Raw genomic sequence first — 24,549 nt, 5'->3', positions numbered from 1 at the left:
TTGGGGTGCTTTTAGGAACTAGACTACCTCCCTAGCTCTCCCGAGGTACGTCCTGAGATCCTGATTTAAACCCTCACCTGCTGCTTCTGGTAGAAACTACACAATATCAGGCATTTTTTTCTTAGCAAACTTATAATACCACACTGTGATTAAAAGGCCACCATTTAAATCAGTTTGCAATATTAGGATGACCTACTCCACTATCGTTCTAAATGTACAACAATACCATCTAATACAGCCCGTCTGCACTAAACTAAGGCATAATATCTGTTTGACTACCATCTGAGTGTGACATGTAGTGTCTACACAAGCGCCATGACACCAACAGCGCATAACTATTAGCCTTCGCAACTGAAGGCTTATAGCAATGATTATAACTGCCTTCCAAATACCTGTTTTAGAGATGCCTGTGCATTTATAGACTTACCCAATACAGTGGGTTTCAATATAAAGTATTTTACTAGCAGGGATCATCTTAAGCGACTCTCCAGTCGTCAATGGGATTAAGTAATCATCATTACGCAAGGATTCAAAATTTGTCCCCACATCCCGCATTAAAACCACAAGATATTACTTTCACTATCGCTCGCAGAACCGCTAACGAGTACAACTCTTTCAATACTCTTTATTATACCGCAAAAAAGCACACTTCCAATATGGCCGCCGGGACCTCACGGTCTAGCGGTCCTAAGGGAGGAACCCGGAAGTCCGCCTAGTTTATACCGCACACGAGCAACAGACGAGCAAGATGCGGTCCCGGGGAGGCTACCTTTAGGTATGACCGAGCGCTTTCACCAGGTAGGAAGTAAGTAAATTATCTTCGCTGCATTTTGAGAACGCCGTATTTTGACATCAGAAAGGACAATGTGCCCTACTTTGCGATCGGTTGACTATCAATCTCAAGTTGTTCATATTTTCCTTTTCTCTACATTATCCAACAGCAGTGAGTCCCATAAGTGAAATCGACCCCCCCTGTGAGACCATGAAGTGTTATTATGCACTTTAATAAGTAAATATCGAGAACATTATTTCTATGTACCTACTATATGTTTTATGTGTCTAACGTCCTGGTCACATTAAGTCCTGTCTTGTTTTTATGTGTGAATTCACAAACACACAGCACAGTTTTTATTGAACAAACACGTGGCATGGCAGCCTGCACGCACCAATATGGTGCAACCATCAACTATAGCACCGAATGTGAGCGGTATGAAAGTATACTATGTGTCCCTTCCCATAAGGAGGGGTTGAATGCTACTAATGATATGCTTTCTTTTACAGCACCATCAATCTGATACAAACGTATGTATTTCTAGTATGAACGCATGCTTTGATTATTAAGTGTATTATTTCAAATATTTTTTGCTCCCTTATCCAGGGACGTAGGAGTGGCATATGCAGGGCTGGTCCCTGCATGGTCCTGAAGAAATGCTAGGGGTAGCATGAAACATGTTGACCTTGTATGTTCACTGAACCAACCCCACTAAAGGTTGATCTACAGTGACACTCACCCCACTTTTAATATACCTGCCTAGGAGCAAAATAAATTTGTTGAGGCCCACTAAGCACTGTATTTTTAATTCACTCACACCCACTCCACCACCTTTTTTGCACTACACTTAGTCTTTCACCCTTAAGTGCTCCTGCGTAGTTCGTGAGTCGCAGCACGCCCCTTTTCGTAGAGAACTGGGATGGCCCCAATGATGAAGCATGTCACCGTGGGGCAACCCCGGTGAGTGAGGGGACACTAGAAAGAAATTTTTCTTTCTGTTAATGGTCACACTGATCAATTGGGTCAGTCACCTACACTTGAGCTAGGTCCCGGGACCCTATACGTGGGATTCCCATTTATGTACTAAGCCTGTTGGAGGACGACCTAGTCTCTGAACTCCTCCTTCTCCCTCTGTTTCGTATCCAAATCCTGATCCAGACCTTTTGTGTCGTTTGGCCGATGTAGATCTTGTTGCATGGGTATAAGATGGCATAAATTACGTTGTAGGTGTTACAGTTAGAGAATTCTCTGAGTACGGTCTTAATATTTCCAAATACAAATTCTTTGCAATCAGCTGTGAATCTACATACTGTACAATTCCCACAATTGGCATGCCCTGTTAACTGAGGGAGGCCCCAGTGATCATGGGGTGTCCCAGTACTTCAAGAGCTAGGTAGTGCGTCTCTAACCAGGTCGTCCTTAATGTTTTTGGTTTTCTGAAGGCAAACGGGGCGGTCTAGGTTAAGAGTGCCTGCGTTGATGACATTCCAATGTTTTAGTATGCTTTTGCGTAATTTATGTAAGGTTGGAGAAAAGGTGGTTACGCAAACTATGCGGTTAAGTGGTCGTTTAGTTTTGGGTTCAAGTAGATACTCTCTAGGGCAGAACCATGCTCTCTTTAGAGCATTTCAAACTAGATTGGCGCAATATTGATTTCAGCCGTATTCTTTACTAACTCAGGGACCACTGTCTCTTATAATGAGTTAGCTCCCAAGGTCCCTGACCAAATCAAATTGGGTTCCCTTGTACTTCATATACATACGTTGCATTTGGTGGGCAACCGCAGGAGTAGAGGTTCAATGTGAGGACCTGGGTTGGACAATATCTGAAGGTTCAAATGTGAAAGGTGGGGGGGGTAAGGGATATGGGATTGCTTGCGTTTCTTGAAGCGTTTAGAAGCTTGGGACTTGTGAGAAGAAGAGGAGTAGTCAATATCTGTTAGACCTGGCACCATTGGCGTGGGTCTCCCTTCCATTTTTTCACTGTTGCCTCCTATGTTTTGCTATGTTTTTGCTGGTATAGATGCTTTGGGCACTTTGCCACTGCTAATCAGTGCCAAAGTGTAAGTGCTTCCTATTGTAAAGTATTGTAATGGATTAGGGACTCCATGATTGGATTATTTGGTTTTCTTGTCAGACCCTAGTACAGTGCACCGCGTGTGCCCAGGGCCTGTAAATCAAATGCTGCTGGTAGGCTTGCAGCACTGATTGTGCCACCCACCGGAGCAGATTGTAAACTATGGCTCAGGCCTGCCATTGCAGAGCCTGTGTGCAGCCTGAGGCTGCCATGTCGACTTGGCAAGTGCAACCCCTTGCCAGTCCCTAAACTCTCCCTTTTCTATCTGTCAGTCACCCCTAAGGTAGGCCCAGGTTACCCCCATGGGCAGGGTGCCATGTATGTGAACGGTAGGACATGCCCTAATGTGTGTAGCATGTCTTGATAGTGAATTACAGCCAATTCCGTTTTTTACTATTGAAAGGCTACCTGTTCCAATAGGCCAGAATGGGCAGTTTGATTATAACATCTTATAATCCTTACTGACTCAGGGAAGTAGGTAGAAATTCGAGTTTAGTATGCTTGAACTCAGAATGTTAAAATACATCTTTTAGTGAGGGGGATTTTTACATTATATGTTTGAAAATACCACTTTTAGAAAGTAGGTATTTTCTTGCCTCACCATCCAGCATGCCTCTGATAGGTTTGTGAATTTCATGTCTGGTTTGTGAGTGACGGGCCGCGGTGGCTCCAGGAGCCTGGGTGAGTCGGCACAGGGCTGAATAGACCTATCTGCATTTGGAGTGGTGGGAGGAGTAGCACCTGGGCCTGAATAGCGCTCTACTTGCCTTCCACAATGCTGGCTCCACTTTCTGTGGTGCGTCTGATGACCCTGGCCCACACTGACAAAGGAAGAAGTTGTGCACTGGCAGAGTGCACCCAGAACTGGTTTGGACTAGGTACAGACACACTCTGCCTTCAGAGACAAAGGATTTGTGTGTATAAAAATGGGGACCCAGATCCCAGAACTTTAGATCACTTCAGGGAATCAAGACAACCCTTTGCTGAGGAGAAGAACCAGGAAACTGAAGGAGACTACCCCTGTGCTGTGTGCTGTTTGGGGGTTGGCCTGCAGTGGTTGCTTCATTGCCAAAGAAAGGAGAAAAATGTCTGTAGTTTCATCTCCAAGGGCTTGAACTGTGCTTGCCTCCTGCCTGAAGTCTCAGGGATACAAGACTTCCCCACCAGCTTGCCCCTGAATTCCCTTGCTGGGAATTGAAGTGCCTGCTGTTGTGCTGGACCTTTTAAGACACTGCGTGTCGCTGGGAGCTTAAACCGCAACTTAACAAGGAAAAATAGTGCAGCCACTGTCTCCATCGCATCACCGAAGCGCGTTGCATCACTGGAGAAGCGTGATGCCGCCACAGAGGTCGCCTTCTCATCACTGGAGAAACGTGTCGCAGGGCCTGTCGCAGCTCAGAAGTTCACGAGTCGCCGCACTGCCATTGGGCGTGCACACATCACATCTATGTTGTCGCACCGTAACCAAGACACCATTTTGTCGTATCGCACCAGAGCGTCATCGCATCAGATCGCAGTAAGAAACTGACGCGACAACTGCCCACAGAGTAAGGAAGCGAGCCTCAACTCCCCTGCGCAGCAGTAAGGAACTGACTCATCCACTCCCCTGAGTGTAAGGAATGGCGCATTACCTTCCCTGCGACCCTTTTGTTTGTTTTGATTTACGCATCCCAGGTACTGTGAGAGTAAAGTGTTACATTTACAAGCTAAAGTGAACGAAGCTATTTCTACCATTTTAAAGACTTATTTTGATTACAGTATTGTGGATTTTTGTCGTTTGGTCTTTTGTTAAGTCTAGTAAAGATTACTTATTTTTCTAAACTGGTGTGGTGTCCATTTGTAGTGTTTTCACTGTATTACTGTATGTGTTCACAAACGCTTTACACACTGCCTCTGAGATAAGCCTGTCTGCTCGGGCCAAGCTACCAAGGGGGTGAGCAGGGGTTACTTTAGGAGTGTAACCCCTCACCCTGACTAGAAGCAAGGGTCCCTATTTGGACAAAGGTGTATACCTTTGCCAACTAGGGTCCCCCATTTATAAAAGTATCCATAGGAGTAACTGGGGAATTCAGGGGGGCCGTCCGATTCCCTGCACTCTAGGCATGGTCATTAAATGCGCCCTGGGACATTTTAGTAAGGGTATCCGAATGCGAGCAAGATTAGATTTCAGAAGGGGTAGAAGAAGGAAGATGGGGACCTTAGACAGAGAAGGCAAAGGGGGCAGAAGGGCAACCTGCAAGCTCATCAAGTCGTTTTGAAATAAGTCGCAGGGCCGAGCGGAGGGCTTTATCAAGGGATTACTTGACTGATTTATTAATAACTTCTTCCAGGCCCTCATCATAATAATAATCCTCATCTTTATGACGTCCATAAGCCTCAAGGCCCTGATCAAATGCTTCATAATCAGACATGGCCACAGGAAGGGTAAGCATCACAATCAAAATCCCCAGAGGGAAGCAAGGATCTTTAAAATTATTTTTAAAAAAAGAGGGAAGGGTTTAAAAGAGCTTGAAATCAAAGTATTATTACAGCCCTGATGGACTCTGTAGTTCACGATGACAAGTGGCAGCTAAAGCTGGAAGCAGGACAGCAGTCCCAAAATTAGCCTGTCTCTAGAGCAGGGAAGAATCCCTTATAAAAACCAAAGTCCAGTATCTGGAGGAACAGAGCGTGCTCCAAGAGTTTATTAGCCTGCAATCATCCCCTGTTGTCGAAGCCCAGGGGTAGGAGGTACCAGTGTGATGATGGGGAGTCGAAGGGCGCGAGAGAAAGAAATACTGGCAAAGTCCCAAAAGGAATGCACTTGTAGCCCAATTTGGCTACACACACAACCAGCTCCTGAGGGGCTGCATCCAGTCTGTGGCTGCACGTGACCACGGGACAGCTAAGTGGGGAAGAAGTGAGGTGCACCATGCACCCGAATGAGGGTAATGAAGCAAACCGAAGAGCGGTAGCACTGCGACGAGTAAAAAACTTGTGAAAGAAACATTTGAAAGCTAACCAACACCGTGCTGAAAGCGTAATGAGCTAAATACATTAAACTCAGTAGCAAATATATATGGAGTGATGTACAAAATGGAGAGGTACTTACCTCAACTGCGGAGTAGCAAATAAAGAGGCAGGAAAGATGGTGCCTCTCTATTTTCGAGGATATGCCAGTATATGATTGGTGGATTTTTGTGGAGGCGTAGTTCATCATGGGATATATAGTTGTGATTTATTGTTTGTAATTGGCTGCTCTTTCTTTAATAGTAAAGATTGAGAAGCATAATCCGAGCCTCCGGTCCCACCATAGAATTCTCCAACCACAGCCATCTGCCTGCTGTCTCTGTCTGACCTCCTTTTCAACCCTTTCTCCCACTGAGTCCCCACCTCCTCCACTTTCTTGCAACTTCCTCGGCAGGAGAGCACCCGGTTGTGGCCAAGCGATCCAACATGGTGGACGCGCTTTAGAAAGCTCCGGAGGCCAGCCGTAAATCCTTCTAATATCCTGTGCCATCAGCCCATATTTTCCCCCACTTTCCTGTGCACCATGCCTTTATGAGCCAGCCATACCGTGGGGGTAACTAACGGCCGAATCGAAGCCGGACCGGCCCGATTGTGACGCCAATTGTTAGCCAGGGACTCTGAGTTTGGGCGCTCATTGTGCTGTATCCCGGCTCCTCCGACGCACCGTGGCCAGGCTGTACCCGGGAGCTGCTGACGGGCATGCAAGGAATGCTTGAAGATGACCTGAGCGGAGATTGTGCCGTATCTGATCCGAGGATTGCGGGTTGAGTGCACCAGAGCCGCAGCGCTACGCTGCCGTATGTTCCCCACAACTGGTCTTGCACGTCGCCTGCCTGTCTGGTGGATCCAGTGACCGCTGCAGCTACTTCCTGCCTCTTCCCTAACTGCGAGCGGGCCCCAGGAGTGAAGGTGACGATATTGCGCTGGGCTGTGGCCGCGCAGCCGAGCCTCTGCCTGAGGATGTCAGGGCCGACGGACTTGGTGACCGGCAGAACTGGGCCCGGCTGCCTGGATATGAGGTGGCATTCACTGTGCTGCGCAGCGGACACGTGGCGTCCTGGGAGCTTCTCGTGGCTGCTGAGGAGCTCTCCTAAGGTCGGTGTGTGTGTCCCCCTCGACACAGATTACACCCCGGGAGTCCCTGGATGCTTCCCTGGGGTGCCGCGCTCCTGCCTGGGCCTCCTAATTATGCCTGTAGTGGGGCCCATTAGGGGTCCTTGGGGATCCTTCCTTTACGCCCCTTGACACTGGCACCGTCGCTTGGGTTATGGAAGAGGGTCTAGACTTTTGTACGGCCCTGGAACTCCCGGTCTTCGAAGCGAAGGGATGCCCTTGAAAACACTTCAAAATTTGGAAAAGGTGGGGCGATTACGGGGGACTATATCTGGAGCCTTCTGAATCCCTCCCCCCCCCTCCCAACCCCTGGGGAGGTAATGTATCGCAGTTGTTTCTTCTTTCTTCTTTTTGTTCTCATATTTCTTTGCAATGTATGTTTTGTATAATCAATACTATAACATTGTTGAAACTGTTGACATTTGTATATGTCATCCTGTATACATACCTTGGGTACCCTGCAAGGCCCACTTTTTATATTGACTGTCAACAATAAAATTATGTTGTGAAAAAATAATGGAGAGCACCCCTCTCTAGATGTCTGAAGTGATCTATGAACTATGCAGATTTTGCTGTATTACCTGTTTATTCTGTACACTAGTCAGACTGCCAGCTGCTGTTAGCATGGTTCCTATAGTTTGCCTCTGAGGGCATTTATAAACCAGAATTTCGGGCATTAACCCCCACTGCCTCCTCTCTACCAGGAGTAAACCAGCTCTAGACATCTTTTCAAGAAAATGGGTCTTGGGGGAGACACTGTTCCATTCATTACAGTTAAAGAGGCCCGCCGTATGCTGTTTCCCTGATGCCTTCCATCTGTCTCATAGTAGTCCCTTTTTATCATCATTTCTTTCCCGCATGCCCCTCACTTCTCATTTCAATCTCCCAAACACCCTCTCTCCCCAGCATACTCCTTGCACGCCCTCGTCTTTGTGGGACATTGCTTCATCACTGTAATCCACACTCTAGAGCCACAGAGACCACTGGATGCACAGATTGCAATCCCCTATCTGACTCTCTTCTGCCAGACTGTATGCACTGTTCCCCTCTGCTACTTCGTCTGCTCATTCCCAATGGCTTCACTGCCCCGTGCCACCTGCTTTTTCAAACTGTCTTTCTCAGATCTTTCGCTAATAATAATGGCCTTTACGTAGCCTTGGCCTCCGCCCCACACCTATCAAATGTATTACATTTCTCATCACTCATAAGTTAGAGCACCATTCTCTCTTCTATACTGCACTTCCCTTACATTCATATGGTTCTTTGCAATTATTAGTAACTTGCTTTCAACATAGCTCATACCCCCATTTCTAAGCGTTTTGAATACATCTTTGCTATAGTTCAATTTAATGGTACAACATTAACTGACTACTAAAGATGGAAGGCATAGTCTATTTTTCCAGCCTTTAAACCTGTGGCAGGCAGATCACACTAGTTGTCACCACAGAACTAATACATGCAGATCATAGTTATCGATAGTGCAGCAGGTGTAGAGGCACTGGGGTTTGAGAGTCTGGGCAGTCTACAGCACCACAAATATAGCTCTTTTAGACTGTCAAACTGGGGGATGCAGTGTTATATTCCATATAGGTATCATAATATAGGCCCTGGTAATCTCATTACCCTTCCCCTATATTCTCTCCCTACATTACACTTGTCACGGTTTACAGGGACGGACCTTTTACCTAAATATTACACTGCATTCAGAACGCAGGTTTACCCTAGTTCGAAATCTCATACATTATGCTCGACGATCCATTGAAGCACAGCAGGACTACCATCTCCTGCATAAAATGTATGTACAAAGTTCATGCCCAACGTCATCCTTAGACTGACACAGTAATACAGCAAGGTAGGACCCCTGGGGAGTCCTATGGGTATATATATACACATCACATCTTGCTAAGATAAGACAGAGGAGACCAAGACTTCCCGGCAGACACACTGACCAGAGACACTGAGGTTCCTGCACAATGACACTCCAGCTTGCAATGGTCTAAAACATCCCTTGCGGGGTGTCCAACTCAACACCAGGACGGGGTACCATAGTCTCTTACTTCAGGTAATGGGGTTGACTAATTCCTAGAGGGATTATTGGCTTAACACCTACATACATGCTAGGTACACTTGGGTACATCTAGTTAGGCAGGCATCTCTTATCATGTGTTTATATATTCGTATGTATTCATGATTATAGTAAGATGGTAGAACTATACCATCTATTTACCTTTATCCTACCGCTAATCATTTATATCTTATATTGGCAGCGGTTGTTGCAGCTCATCTATTTTACATAAGAATAACAACTGTTCAATAAATTCTTATTAAAAAACCCAGCCTGTTTGTTCTGTGTATTTCTCTGAGACAGACTAAGTACGCACGAGTGACTGAACGAAAGGTAGTATATTGTTTCCACGGTTCTGAGGGATCAGTGTTGTCATGTTCGATGGTTGCCAGGAACTATTCTCTCCTTGGTAAGAGGAGATTCTAGTGGCACTGTGAGCTAGTTGGTACAAAAGGCCAACTCACCCGGTGGGGGTGATCAGAGTTCGTCTGACACCAATCCTACAGTGTGTGTTGTCTAAACGTGCAGATCCTGTATACTTTTTATAGGAACTACACAACAGGGGGACCCATTACCATGGCACCCTGGCATGCCACTCCAAGACCCACTAATCTTGCTGGTTAGATTCTGCCTCTATTTTCATAGTACTTTCTTTTGGCCTACAGGTAGCTGCTGTAGTGTCAGCATTTGTGCCCTAGCCAAGTTACCTATTCTCTCTTTGTCCCAATATAATCAGGCTTCTTCTCCTATCTATCCATTCCACGATCTGTGCGCCATTTTTATTTCTAAATAGCTTGGTTTCAACTCTGCTTACCATTACGTCCTTTAGTTTTTCTGGCAATGCACCCTTGACGTTTCACTTCTTTCACCAAGCATTCCTTTTTTGTCCTCAATTGTGTCCCCTTGCCCTCTACCGCTATTTACCGTTCTCTGATAATGTTTTTCACATAGTGCTTAACCACACTTTCAGTTTCTATGAGCTATAAAAAAGAGATGATGATGAATTTCTGAATTCAAAGGCTGGAAACCGGTGATTGCCTTGATGGGATTTGAACTGCGACCTGCAGATCCCAAAAGCTGTCAGCAGCAAGACGCCTGGCCGTCTACATATTTTGCATGGGTCACCCTTTTTGCCTTGGGTCAGTCAACTGCTCTTCTTCTGTTGCAAGACTATCGGATCTCCTTATTCCCTGCACAACATGATCTGCCTAGTTGTGTTTTTTGTTGCCAGATGTTTTTACCCCCCACCCTCTGGTACTTCTGCCTCTGACCTCGACACAGCACTTCCCTTTTCACTGAAATTATCATGACATCCCTACTTTTGTGGCTTAGCCTTACTCCACTGAGGAAAAGGAAGTAAAAAAAATATGGTGGGTGGAATTACCTCTCCCCAAACACCTGATTTCTCAAGACATCCCTCAACTTGCAAGTCTCTCGAGCTGTTTCTATGCTCCCTCCTGTTAGCCCTCCCACTCTCCCCAATGCTGCTTGCTCTTCTTCACTTTAACCAGAGCACAGCTGGTGGGTCGGTCCCCTCCCCCCTATCTTGCTTAACCATCTCAGGTATGCTCGAGTGCCAGGTACTTATCTCGTGACCATCCTCTCACTGATGCAGCTAATCTGCTGCTGGAATAGCCACTCTCACCACTGCCATAGCCAGTATGGGGCAGTGTTAGCATGATTCTCCATCACCAGTGCTTTGTGCAATTTCTCTGACACATAGGATATCTTCTCCCACCTGATCTACTCCTTTGTGCTGTAACTACCTGCCTTTTACTTGCTCATTTCCATCACTCAAGTATGTCTCCTCCAGTGATGCTTTGGCTGTTTTTGATCTACATCCTCCTGCACTAGCATTATCTACTTGCACCCGCTTTATGTCCATTAACATCCTTACATTTCTCTTTGGTAGTGTGTGTTCATCTGAAAGCAACAGGTTAGTATTAGATTCCTTACCTTAGAATATCCCCAGACGTCAGACTGGATCCGGAAATTTTTGCGTAGCAGTACCCATGCGCGTCGGTAGGCGTCGTCCGCTGCTCCGCGCCTGTCGGCGTCGTGGGCGCCGTGATGACGTCGTCAGAGTACTTAGACGCTGCCTCCGCACGCTGACTTCTGTTCTTCTTTTTTCCGCGCCAGCAAGCGCAGATCCGGAAAAAGTTGTACCCTAGTCAATTTTTGACTAACTTTTTACGATCCTTTTTAATCTATTTTCGAAGTCTATCGACTCCGACGGTGTCGGTAGGGATGCCCGGGTTCAAGCCCTGCACCAACTGCAACCAACTGATGTCGGGTACCGACTTCCATCGCCGGTGCCTGCACTGTCTAGGCCCGGACCACGACGACAAGTCCTGCTCCGACTGCCGGGCTCTGACGTCTAAAGCTAGACGGGAGCGGTCCCGTAAGCGACTCAAGCTTTGGCAGTCCGCCCCGCGCCGCTTGAGGTCCCGGTCCGGAAGGAGGTCGAGGTCCGGAAGGAGGTCGAGGGACCGGTTGCGGGGCCGGAGTCGACACAGTTCCGGGAGTCGTCATCGGTCTTCGGGTTCGAAGTCCTCAGGTAAGAGGCACAAGAAGTCGAAGAGGCACCATCGCTCTTCTGACTCCCCCGACGCTCGCGCGATGTGGCCAGGGGTTCGGGCGACACCGCCCAAGCAGCTCTGCCGGAGCCGCAGGTGTCGGGGCCTGCTCCATACCCGCCGGTCCCTGGGCAGAACGCGATGCCGGGAGATATTGATGACTTCCTCATGGCCATGAGATCGCTCGCTCCTTCGTCGGGTTCCGCGGCGCCTTTGGGCCAAGCGGTCCCAACTGGGTCCCCACGCGGGCCGGGTGCTTCGGCCCCGGCGTTGTCGGGGGCTTTGGCCCCGACGCCGCAGGGCCCCACTGGACCTCACGACCTCGCCGGCCCCAAGGGTGTCGCCCCCGGCGCCGTCCCAGGACGCCGCCGTCCCTGGTCCTGCCCTTGATTCGGGTCCGGCGTCGGAGCGGCGCCGCTCTCGACACTGATGGGAGATTTTTATTTCTACGACCCTGCCCCATCCTTTGAGCCTGAGTACCAGGTGATGGGTGACGAGGGGGATTGGGAGGGGTCTGAGGACCCTCTGGCACGTGAGTGTCAGTCTTCTGCGGACTGGACTGGAGAGCTTGGGGAGGCCAGTGGGCTGGACACTTCGCCCGACACTGGTTTTGTCTCCCCTCCTAGCGTGGCTACGGAGGAGGGGGCTGCCTATAGCGTGGTGCTGATGAGGGCGGCCAAGACCTTGGCCCTTGAGCTCCCCGTCGCGGCCGTGAGGACTAACCTCCTCACTGAGGTCCTTAAACCGCAGGCAAGCTTGGCTGAACCTCTGCTGCCCGTTTAATGAGGCCTTATCAGACTTTCTTCTGGGCACTTGGTCCAAGCCCGCTACAGGTCAGCCTGTGGATAGGAACGTGGCCAGGCGCCACCGCCCGGCTACGGGCGACCTTTGCTTTCTGTCTACCCACCCCCGAGAGCCTGGTCATCCAGGCCTCTAATTCCCAGACCGCATTCCCGTCGGCTCCCCCCGACCGGGAATCCAAGAGGTACGAGCAATACGGAAAGAAAGTATTCTCCTCCCTGAGTTTAGGATTGTGGTCAGTCAACACTGCATGCCTCTTGGGCCGCTACACCCACTCTCTGTGGGATACGGTCACGGACCTGCTGCCAGAATGCCCGGTGGAGGTCCGGGCTAAACTCGGCCAAGCCCTTGTGGAGGGTCGAGATGCGGCACGTTATTCCATCCGGTGTGGGCTGGACACTACTGACTCACTAGGCAGAGCGATGGCAACGACGGTGGCGATTCGTCACCACGCCTGGTTGAGGTCTGCCAACTTCTCGGCTGATGTCCAAAACACACTTATGGACATGCCGTTCGATGGCCGTCGCCTTTTTGGCGACAAGGCAGATCATGCGCTTGAGCGCTTTAAGGATCCAGGGCTACGGCAAAGTCCTTGGGCCTCTCGGCCCCGCGCCAGCAAACGGCTGCCTTTCGCCCCTTTCGTGGCCAAGGAAGGGGCGCTCCCACACGTCCTTCCAGCCACGGGCCGCAGACTACCATCCAGCGCGGTGGCAGACGTGGAAACCGCCGTGGAGGCGGTCGGGGACAACGGCAAGGCCAGTCCACACCTACCCCTGCAGCATCCGCCTCAAAACCCTCCTAGTCCGAGCTTTCAGACCCATGTGACGCCAGTGTGGGGCAGGGTTCGCCATCACCACCACCACTGGCGCACTGTCATATCGTACAGGTGGGTGCTGCAAATCGTCCGAAGGGGCTACTCCCTCCCCTTCGAGGCGTCCCCTCCAACCATGCCACCGCAGTACCAACGCGTGTCGGGGGATCACTTGAAACTTCTGCAAGAGGAAGTCACAGCCCTCCTGGCCAAGGGGGCCATCGAGCGCGTTCCTGGGCCAGAAGTAGGGTGTGGTTGTTACTCCCACTACTTTCTGGTACCCAAGAAGGGCAAAGGGGGCCTACGCCCTATCTTGGACCTACCGAACGTCAACGGCTTCCTCCGGAAGGAGAAGTTCAAGATGCTGACATTGGCTCAGGTCTTAGCTGCCCTAGACCCTGGAGACTGGATGGTAGCGTTGGACTTGCAGGACGCTTATTTTCACATCCCCGTCCTGCCAGCCCACCGGCGTTACCTGCGGTTTACGGTAGGCCACGAGCACTTTCAGTTTACCGTGCTCCCCTTCGGCCTTACCAACGCCCCACGGGTGTTCACGAAAGTGATGGCGGATGTCGCAGCTCATCTGCGCAGGTTAGGGGTTTCAGTCTTCCCCTACCTCGACGACTGGTTGTTGAAGGCGGGCTCGCTCCAGACAGTCGTCTGCCACCTCCAGACTACGGCCGACCTCCTGCACCTGCTGGGGTTCTCCATCAATGTGCCGAAGTCACACCTGTGTCCCTCTCAGAAGCTCCTCTTCATCGGAGCGGTTCTAGACTTGGCGCAGTTTCGGGTTTATCCTCCCGAACAGCGGGCTCGGGATATTCAGGCTCTGATTCCGATCTTTCAGCCTTTATCCCGAGTCTCGGTCAGGTTGACGCTGCGGCTTCTGGGGCTGATGGCCTCCTGCATCCTTCTGGTGCATCACGCCCGGTGGTAGATGCGGGCTCTGCAGTGGGACCTGAAGTTTCAGTGGGCCCAGCATCAGGGCAACTTGTCCGACCATGTCTTGATCTCGGAGGGCACTGCAAGACAGTTGCAGCTCACGGACCGCCATTGGGTCAGCGGTAGATCCCTCTCCCTACCTCAACCGGAGCACGTAGTTGTGACGGACGCGTCCCTCCAGGGCTGGGGGGCCACATGGGAGAGGCGGAGATCCGAGGCCTCTGGTCTCCGGCGGAGTCCCGGCTCCACATCAACCTTCTGGAGCTGCGGGCGATCCGGCTTGCACTGAAGGCATTCCTCCCCTCTGTCCGGGGGAGTGTAGTGCAGGTGTTCACGGACAACACCACCGCCATGTGGTACTGCAACAAACAGGGTGGGGTGGGGTCGTGGACCTTATGCCAGGAGGCTCTGCGCCTCTGGCAGTGGCTCGAACATCAGGGCGTGACCCTGGTGGTTCAACACCTGGCAGGTTCCCTGAACGCCAGGGCGGACGAACTCAGCCGTCGGTGCATGATGGATCACGAATAGCGTCTGAACTCGGATGTGGCGCAAGACCTCTTTCAGCAGTGGGGAGAGTCTTGGTTAGATCTATTCGCCACAGAAGAGAACGCGCAATGTCATCAGTTCTGCGCATTGGCGGCACTCGCTCGGAGACGCTTTTCGTCACGAGTGGAGTTGCGGTCTGTTGTACGCCTTTCCGCCTATACCACTTCTGCCTAGAGTGCTGAAGAAGATCAAGCGCGACCGGGCCCAAGTCATCCTTGTGACTCCGGACTGGGCACGAAGATACTGGTATCCCGAGCTACTCAGCATGTCAGTCGATCCCCCGATTCGGCTGCCTCTTCAGGAGGACCTTCTGTCGCAGCAGCAGGGGACGGTCCTCCGCCCTAACCTGTCCAGTCTCCACCTCCATGCTTGGAGATTGAGCGGCGACAGTTGAGGCCATTTGACTTGCCTCCTGAAGTTTGTAATGTGATTCTGGCAGCCAGGCGTCCCTCCACAAAGTCGGTATACGCCTGCAGGTGTAACAGATTTGTGGCATGGTGCACAGCAAAGGATGTGGATCCATCTCTGCCCCCCTTTCTGAGGTTCTCCTCTTCCTTCTTTCTCTTGCCCAGCAGGGCTCTGCTCTGGGCACTATCAAGGGCTACCTTTCTGCCCTTTCCGCCCTCTTGAGGCTTCCTGATCAGCCTTCTTTGTCCAAGTCCCCGATTGTTAACAGATTCTTGAAGGGCATCACTCATATGTTTCCCCCTGTTCCTTTCGTGATGCCCCAGTGGGACTTGAATCTGGTTTTGACTTACCTGATGTGCGCTCCCTTTGAGCCGCTTCATAACTGTCCTCTTCGCCTTCTTACTCTGAAGACTGCTTTCCTGGTTGCCATCAACTCTGCCAGGAGAGTGAGTGAGCTCCAGGCTCTTTCCTCTAAACCTCCTTTCCTTTCTGTCCATCCGGACAAAGTGGTGTTGCGAACGAGACCCTCTTTCCTGCCCAAGGTAGTCACAGCCTTCTGCGTCGGGAAGTCCATCATCTTGCCCACCTTCTTTCTGCCTCCGCATCCCTAGAAAGAGGAAGAGAGGCTCCACCGTCTGGACCCAAAACGTGCGCTCTCATTCTATCTGGATCGCACATGCCAGTTCCGGGTGGATGACCAACTCTTTGTTGGTTACGTGGGGCGCTAAGAAGGGACGGGTGGTGCACAAACGGACCATCTCTCGGTGGGTCATGTTGTGCATCAAGTCGTGCTACTGTCTGGCTAAGAAGGAACCTCCTGTTGGGCTGAGGGCCCTTTCCACTCGGGCCACGGCGGCTACTACTGCCCTGGGCCGGGAAGTCCCCTTGCAGGACATATGTCAGGCAGCTACGTGGGCCTCGCTGCACACGTTCGCAAGACACTACTGCCTGGACAGCCAAGTCCGGAGGGATGGCTTCTTTGGCCGTTCCGTCCTCCAGGACTTTCTGGTATTGCTGGGGTATCTATTTTAAGGTAAGGAATCTAATAGTAACCAGTTTCTTTCAGATGCACAAGATACTTACCTTCGGTAACGATATATCTGTAAGAAATAGTAGTTAGTATTAGATTCTTTACCGCCCCACCCATCCTCCCCGTTCTGTGAACAGATATCTAGGGTTACGGTCATCCCCTTTCAAGGCCCTAGTTTCATGGCACCAGTGTTGGTTTTTATCATGGCTCTGCGTTTCTGGCGCTGAAAACCTGTGCATAAGAACGGACGTCAGCGCACGGAGGCAGCGTCTAAGTACTCCGACTACGTCATCACGGCGCCCACGACGCCGACGACGGACGCGGAGCCACGAACGACGCCTACCAACGCGCATGGGTACTGCTACGCAAAAATTTCCGGATCCAGTCTGACGCCTGGGGATATTCTAAGGTAAGGAATCTAATACTAACTACTGTTTCTTACAGATATATTGTTACCGAAGGTAAGTAACTTGTGCTTGAATGAAAGGTAATTTCACTTATTTTACATTTTGTGTTCACTACACAAGTTGCATTATTAAGCACCCCATGTTCCTGACTTGACCAGCGCTATTACTTACAGCATGCCTCCAGGACTGTCAACCCAGCAATTGCCCACACAATTTCAGGTAGGGAGTGGAAGGTGCCAACAGAATTTCTAGTCGCCCAGGCAACTAAAAGGTGCCAAAGAAGTCCGGGTAGCCAGTGGGGAAAGAGTGGAGGACAAAGGATTTGGAGCCGTTGGCAAGAGCAAAAGGGAGAGTTTTCGGGTTGAGGCGAGATATTGGAGAGTAAGGAGCATGAAGTCTGTGAGGACAGAGTGGAGAAAGGGGAATTAAACTTTTAATGTATGGGACGATATGAGGGCAAGGGGTAATCCTGTAGTGTTAGAGTGGGAGAAGTGGCATGGAATGGAGTGTGTGGTAAGAAACTGGTTTTCAAAAGGGTATCCAATCTGTGACAAGAAAAGTGAGGAAGAGCATGAAGCTTGTATTGTGAGAGAACAGAAGGAAAGGACCAACACCCATTACAAGGAATCCGTGAAAGAGGTATGGAAAGTGATAGACCAGGAGTATGATTCAACACCTTTGGTGAGAGCAATGTGGGAAGTAATACATTTCTGTAAGAGTTTACCCACCCCTCACTACTGGAAGGCAGGGAGTAAACAGCAACAAGTTTACTTTGGCGGCTCCAATAGACTGATAATGCACCTGTTAGGGCCCATCTAAACGAATTAGGCAGTTGGTGGGACAAGTAGATTTCTGTTGCTCTATATCCCTTGGAAAAGTACACTTTTAAAAAAAAACCTATCTACCTGTGTCCTCCAATATCAGTGCTTCCAGTACATCCTTCGCCTTAGCCTATTCCATAGCATAAATAGGCTCCCAGACTATATTTTTCTCGAATACTTGGGACAATCTCTGCCTGAAAGTAACCCTTCCCTAGATCTACCCGCAAAAAAGACCCCTTCATCTACCCTCTCTGCCCAACTGTCAGAGACCTCGTCCCCTATGGACCCCAACCATTCATCATACTGTTGCTTCTTCAGCCACACCACCCACCTGAAAAGCCCTGGGGAGAGAGCTCTAACATCGCCCCTTCGCCAGCCTCATTGTCCATAAAGTAGAGAGGAGTGGAGCCTAAGTAAGTGCAGAAGTAAAGTGCGGAAGAGGACTCTGTATTCTTGCGTTAATTATGTTTGTTGCCTTATTCCATCAACATCTAACCAAAGTTGATGCCAAGCCCAAATTGAACTGTGGCGTTTTGTCCACTTGTAGCGTATTCACCAATATTTTGTTAAAGCCCAGGCTCAAGAAAGTGGCATAATCGAGCCTTGGATTAACTAGAATTAACAAAAGCAAAAGGCCTGCAAGAGGATCATTTACAACACAATACTGTAATTAAATACTTAGGGACTTAGAGATCTATAACCCCTTGAACAAAATTCACAGGAATCGATACAATTTCTGATATTGCAGGTTAATGCAGACAAGAGAACAATAAATGAAGAAACAGGTGTACCAGCTATGTAATTATGGTCAATTGGTCTGTATTAAAGCAAGGGGTTCCAAGAGGTTCATTACGCAACAAGAATCGCATATCTATCCAGTATGTCAGGTGTACATCTTTCCATAAATTGATTTACTGAGACAGAAGTATGTAATCCACGCTTAATACAAGGAACATTCCTGGAGAGAGTACCACTGCAATGTAGGGTATGTCCCAATGTTTATTGATCTAAATAATAATAGTGGAATGTGCTTCAACGTTTCAGCCTTCTTTTGTACGTATACATGAGACCATCCTCTGGACAAAGATTAGCAGATAATTAATGTAGAAGACCCTTGAAAATGCTGTTTACTTTAGTTTATTCTAGTATCCAAGTTTACAAGGGGTTGTTGAGTTGCCCTCCATTTTCTTTTTGAATTGACTAGAGCTCCAACGATTATGCATGTAAGAGGAAACAAAATAAGGTGGATTTCCTCCTAGGAGGGTGTTGTGGAGAAGGGAATGCTACAGAGAACTGAATTCACTTGCAAAGTATTGCTGAGATTAGGATGTAAAGTAATATTAAAGTCTTGCCTTTGATGACGATTGGTTGTGTACTCCCCAACAGAACAAGAATTGACGACGAGTCTACTTTGGAGTAAACGAGCAGCATTAGCTCAGTTTTTGGTTATTTAGCTGAAAGGAAGTCTGTGATTTATCCTATTGTTTTTCTTCTGGTGGTCTGTAGTTCTCCAAAGTAACCCAATAAAGGTCTGTGATCGACCACTATCTGCCGTCTATGTAGTGCTAAAACTTCAAGCCTCTCTTGCAGATGATGTGGTAAAGAGTCCTAATGTAGGGGATAGAGTGGGGATCTACGAGGAACTGCACCCACCAGTCTTTCTGTTGGGGATTTAATTAGGCCAATCTCACAGTGCTGAGGCTATCGCTCAGAAGGATTAAAAACACGTATTTTCGACTCTCTGGACCCTTGTCCACTAGTTATTGCCTGTTAACTAGAATATTATGGTCCACTGTATCATATGTTGGAGAAAAGTCCTAGAAGCTCCATGATTGCCATGCATCCCTTAGCTTGTGTTTGACATTACCAGAGACATCTGATAGGGTCTCCTCTGTGCTGCAGGCGGTTCAAGAAATGATTGACATATGTCAAGTAGCCCATTTTGATCAAAGTGTTTCTGTAGCTGGGGAACCACTGATCTTCCAGTTTACTTACTCATTACTTACAGACCCGCTCTATGCATCTAGTTACTTGCTCAGTGGGACCTGCTCAGTAGCAATCACTGCTCTATGTACATGAAATGTAAATTGACAGTTCCCTGTTTGTAGGTCTTACCTGTGACGGTGCATGAGCTGCATGTGCTCTCGCTTGCGAGAGCTATTGTGTACAGCAAGGGGCTCACATTGCTTAGCATTGCTTGTCTTCATTATCACTCTTATTTGTTGCTTACTAATTAGCAAATGCGTGTTGGCTTCACTTTCTCTACTTTCGGCTGGAGCATGGACCAAGTACTGATTCAGCTTGAGTGCTATCCCTCCACTATTCGAACTGTGATTTAGGTACTCTTAATATTTCTTCTTCCCAGTCCTCCTGAACCGCTTGCCATTGTAGCTATGTTTTAGTATACCACATGCACCTCAAAGAAGCCCTTTTCTCCTTTGAAATGAATGTTTATTGTGGCAACCAATGTTATCTGCTTTTATAGTGACAACAGATGTCATCTGCTTTTAGTGTGACAACAGATGTTTTCTGCTTCCAAATGTATTCACCAGGACATGGACATGGGTGCAATTGCTGTCTACATATTATAGGATTTTATTTAGAAATACCATATATTTTTTCACACATGGGGAAATTAAATGATTTGCTCAGAATCCCTGGGGTGTTGTGCCTAGACGTAACAAGCCTTGGCAAAGCCAATAGGACTCACCTTTGAGACTATTGGCTCCGCCATTGCCTTTTGTTCATGCTGTACAAGCATGGGCATTGCCGACTTTGGCGATTTTTTGTCGGTATGCTGGATAGGTGTTGTACTGTGCAGCATGGATAAAAATATTAATTTTAAAAAACTATGATGCATCTAGCTTTAATGCACTTAAAAAACACATTAGCTCTGGCTGTATAATAGTGCTTTCTTAAATTAGTTGTAGCCACACTGCAAAGCATCTACAAAAAATTGGCAAAGCCAAAAGCTCTCATAGGCGAGGCTTATTGGCTTTGCCAATGATTGTTTGCTATTCAGGCTGCTATAGATTACATATGTTAGGTGACTACAAGTCAGTGCATTTTCCTTCATGCTATGTACATTTACACGATGATGAAAAATACTAAAATAACTAGTTTCTCGCTCTAAACCTCAGATACAGCAAGGGAAAACATTTGGCTACCTTTCATGGAATCGGAGCTGCAGTGTGATGAGCGAACTATAATTATTGGACACAGTTCTGGTGCGGCTGCTGCCATGAGGTAAATGCCATGTTTGTTACATTTTTTTTTTAAATAATTTGTTTGCCTAGTATATTATGTAATATCTGTTTGGAGAGCGCAGGCTCCCCTGTGCGGTTTCTTGGCATTAATGTTACCCAACTCACTGTAGTAGTTTGATTGACCCTGGGAAGAGGCAGGATAGTATTCTTGTATAGTGCATGCTTTGAATTGATTCGCATCTAGGTGCTTATGGGATAAGATTGAGCAGAGGCGGAAGTCAGTGCGAGTTTCGCACAGTGCTTGTCAGGGTCAAAAAAGTGTTCAGAATACGACATGAGCATTCAATTGTTGGTCTCTCTAAAGCTCACAGAGCAATGGTCACCTCTGCAAGTTATAATTGTGAATCTATGCAAATGTATGGGTAGAGTAGCACTCTAAGGGAATTTTAGTTTGCTTGTTTAATATACGCCTTGATTATGTAGGCCACCCTACGCTCTCACACACCACACCCTCCCCCACACACTTTTGTCATCCCATTTATGGGGAGAGGGGTTGGCCTAACGGCTAACGGATCTGGGTTCGAGACTCGGTAACGACGCCAAAAACCCCCTGTGATTCTGGGCAAATCACTTAATCTCCCCGTGCCTAAAATGAAAGTGTGTCCTCATGTAACGTAACTGGTGCTATGTAAAGCGCTCTGATAACTGATTCGGTTCGGTTCTAGTTCGCGCTATATAAAACTCAGCAAAAAAAAAAAAAAAATCCCTGTGTCTGTGAGGATGAAAGGCTGAACGTCAATCCCACACACGACCATACACGTCATACACAAACCTATGCAATGTGTTAAATCGACAGTGCCTCAAAGACAATATTTGACGTGTTAGGCGTTGGCCATATGGAGAGTGATGGAAATTTGGTGTGATTCTGTTTTCTGTTGCTTGGGTCCCATAAAGTCCACCTACGCCATTGCTTAAAAGTTGTGTTTTGTCGTGAGCGTGAGCACGTGCGTCATAGGGCGAGGCAAGAGGCCTTGTGCTCCGGCTCAAGGGTAATTAAATTACACGCATTCCTTAGTCAAAATAGCTGTCCCGTGAGCACAGGTGCGACTGGCTTTTTTTCTTAAACCTGGTCTTGGGAGGGGGAGGTTTAGCATCTTTTATTTGAGGCGCACCCGATAGCACGGCATTATTCTGCCCTGAAACGAGTCCGCACTTCCTTCCAAATCAATCCTCGTTCACTGTTCCCAAAGAATGGACTTTAGAAATCAACATTTTCGGAAATATTATATCTGTGCAGCCTCAGGTGACTGACGCCCTTTGTGCGACTTCTCTGACTCTAATTTCATTTCCCCAGGTATGCCGAGACGCACGAGGTGTTCGCTATTATTTTGGTGTCCGCCTACACGTCAGATCTGGGCGATTCCAATGAGCGGAAGAGTGGTAAGTCCTTCAATTGCATGGAGGGGGGGGGGGGGTACAAGGCGGCTTGGACTGGCTGTAAATGCCCGCCCACGTCTTGAAAATACTTGGCATGTAAATCGTGAAACAAACATCATGTAAAATTGTTAAGGCCTCTTCAGAATGTAAAAATTAATGTCTTAAAGATGTGGAAGCTTTTTACCTACTTAGGGTGACTAACTAGATTAAGGACTAGAAACCGGGATATATTCTATATTCTCTCTCCACAAAGATAGTGTTTGTCTGGGTGTGACAAAGTTAACCCCCTCCCCTACAGGACCGCGCCGGCCCCACAACCTGGGACCAGGGGCGTCTCTAGGCTCATGGTGGCCCTGGGCAGGGAGCGTAGATAGGGGGCCCGGAAGAGGGGGTCCGGGCGGGGCGGAGCGCGCAGGCCAGTAAAGAGGGGAGGGGGTCAGGGTGTTTAGAAGTGGAATAGAGCCGGAGGCCGCCAAATCCCTGCCAGGGGCCACCACGCAAATATGTATCCATCCTCAGAGGATTAATATATTAAGGATATATATTGGCGTGGTGGCCCCTGGGGTTTGGTGGCCCTGTGCAGGTGCACAGCTTGCACATGCCTAAAGCCGGCCCTGCTGGGACATACGCACACACACACACACACACGTTTGAAGTGCGTCATAGATTTTACAAAACAAACAAGTAGGAAACCCTGGATACAGTGCTTGATTTGAGCCAGTGCTCCGCACCGTCACTTGTGTTAGCCTGTGTTGTCAGTATTCAATAAAATAACTAATATCTGCCACCCAAAGCTATAAGATTAAGGCGGGCAGTGATAAATCTGAGATTCAGATCAGGAGGGATTAGAAGTGTTTGGTCGCCCATGCAAAGAGGTAATGGGAGCAGGAGAAGTGGGAAAACCTAGCCTCCTCAGTAGTTGGCAGGGATTCCCGCATATTCTGGCGTATCGTCAACACGGGGTCCGAAGAGCCAGTTTCGGCTATCGATCCTAATATCTCAGCAGAGGCTTGGCAGGATCATTTCCAGTCACTCTACATGGTTGATAATGGGGCTCTAAATCAAGTGCAACCAATCACTGGCGGTTCACCGGATGGGGAACCCTTCACAGAAATGGAGGTGCGAGCCGCCATTGCAGGGTTGACACCAGGTAAGGCGCCGGGATTAGACGGTCTACCTGGTGACTTATTCAAGCAGGAACCCGACGTGTGGGCCCCTTATTTGGTACTCTTATTCAATGCCGTTTTGAGGGGTATGGAGGTTCCGAGTACTTGGCTGGGCGCAGAGATTGTTCCGATATTTAAGAAGGGGTCACCTCTGCTCCCAGCCAACTACAGGCCTATTAGCCTCATAGACGTACCCCAGAAAATATTTGGTAGGCTGCTACTCGACCGTATCCAAAGTTGGATAGAGGATTTTGCAATTTTGAGTCCCTACCACGCAGGATTTAGAAGGGGTGGTCTCAACCATGGATCAGATTTTTCGTTTAAATCTGCTGTTTTGGAAGACAGCGGTAATCGAGGGTGGCAGTTTGTACACAGTATTTGTGGACTTACGTGCCGCCTCCGATTTAGTGCCCAGAGCTAGATTATGGACTGTGTTGGCAGAGCTGGGTATCCCGGCTGATATCCTCTCGATCTTGACAAGATTGCATCAGGGGAATTTTGCACGCGCCAGGTGCGGTAGGAATGGGGCACTTTCTGGAAGATTCCCCGTTGACAGGGGGGTGAGACAGGGTTGTGTGCTTGCACCGACCCTGTTCTGCCTCTTTGTCAACGGGGTAATCGCCCATCTGACTAGGATAGGTGACATCGATGCCCCAAAGCTCAACGGCAGCAGGGTGCCCGCCATTATGTTTGCGGACGATACCCTGCTGCTGTCCAAATCCCCTATGGGAATTCAACGGGTCTTGGATGGGTTCACGACTTTCTGCGTGGAGCGGGTGCTTGAGATCAACGCCCTTAAAACTAAATACATGATTCTCAACCCCCCCTCCTCAACCCGCCCCAATCCCACCATAGGTACCCTGAGACAAGAGAGGGTATCCAGTATCGAATATCTCGGGGTGATTATCAATCAAAACATGACCTGGGATACGCACCGGACTAAGGCAATCATGAAACTTGCACAGTTAACTGGAGGCATTTGCAGGATGGTAAATAGGTCAATCTATAAACCCCTTGGTCCTGTGCTCCAAATCTATAAAATGCACGCAAGGGGGGCAGTTACCTACGGGGGGAACTGTGGGGTCATACATCAGCCCAAAACCTGCTGTCCACTGAAAATAAATTCATTAGACAGCTGGTAGCTTTACCCTCTAGTACCCCGCTTCTCCCGTTGAGATTAGATCTGGGTTTAAGACCAATTTCAGAGGAGCTGGGACTGAAACTAATCACTTTCTGGCGTCGAATTTGGAGCACGCCTGAACTTACGAACTACATGACTGAGCTCCAAGAGATTCTATCCTTACCAAACGCCTTACATATTCCCTGGTTGAGATACATTAGACAAACTTGTGAGAGCCTAGGA

The 24,549-nt window shown here is 48.6% G+C and overlaps 1 protein-coding gene across 1 annotated transcript in view; it reads left to right on the top strand.

Moving 5' to 3' along the window:
* RBBP9 (RB binding protein 9, serine hydrolase) overlaps positions 1–24,549 on the top strand; it is a 207,815-nt gene that overhangs the window by 148,015 nt on the left and 35,251 nt on the right. The window contains exons 3-4 of the mRNA XM_078648957.1: positions 20,518–20,623; positions 21,938–22,023. Coding sequence (XP_078505083.1) covers positions 20,518–20,623; positions 21,938–22,023 — 192 coding nt within the window. The remainder of the gene's footprint in view (positions 1–20,517; positions 20,624–21,937; positions 22,024–24,549) is intronic.

This window comes from Lissotriton helveticus, chromosome 6 (assembly GCF_964261635.1).
Source record: "Lissotriton helveticus chromosome 6, aLisHel1.1, whole genome shotgun sequence".
Lineage (NCBI taxonomy): Eukaryota > Metazoa > Chordata > Amphibia > Caudata > Salamandridae > Lissotriton > Lissotriton helveticus.
Note: the sequence above shows the minus strand (reverse complement) of the source record. Positions and strands in the feature narration are given on the sequence as shown.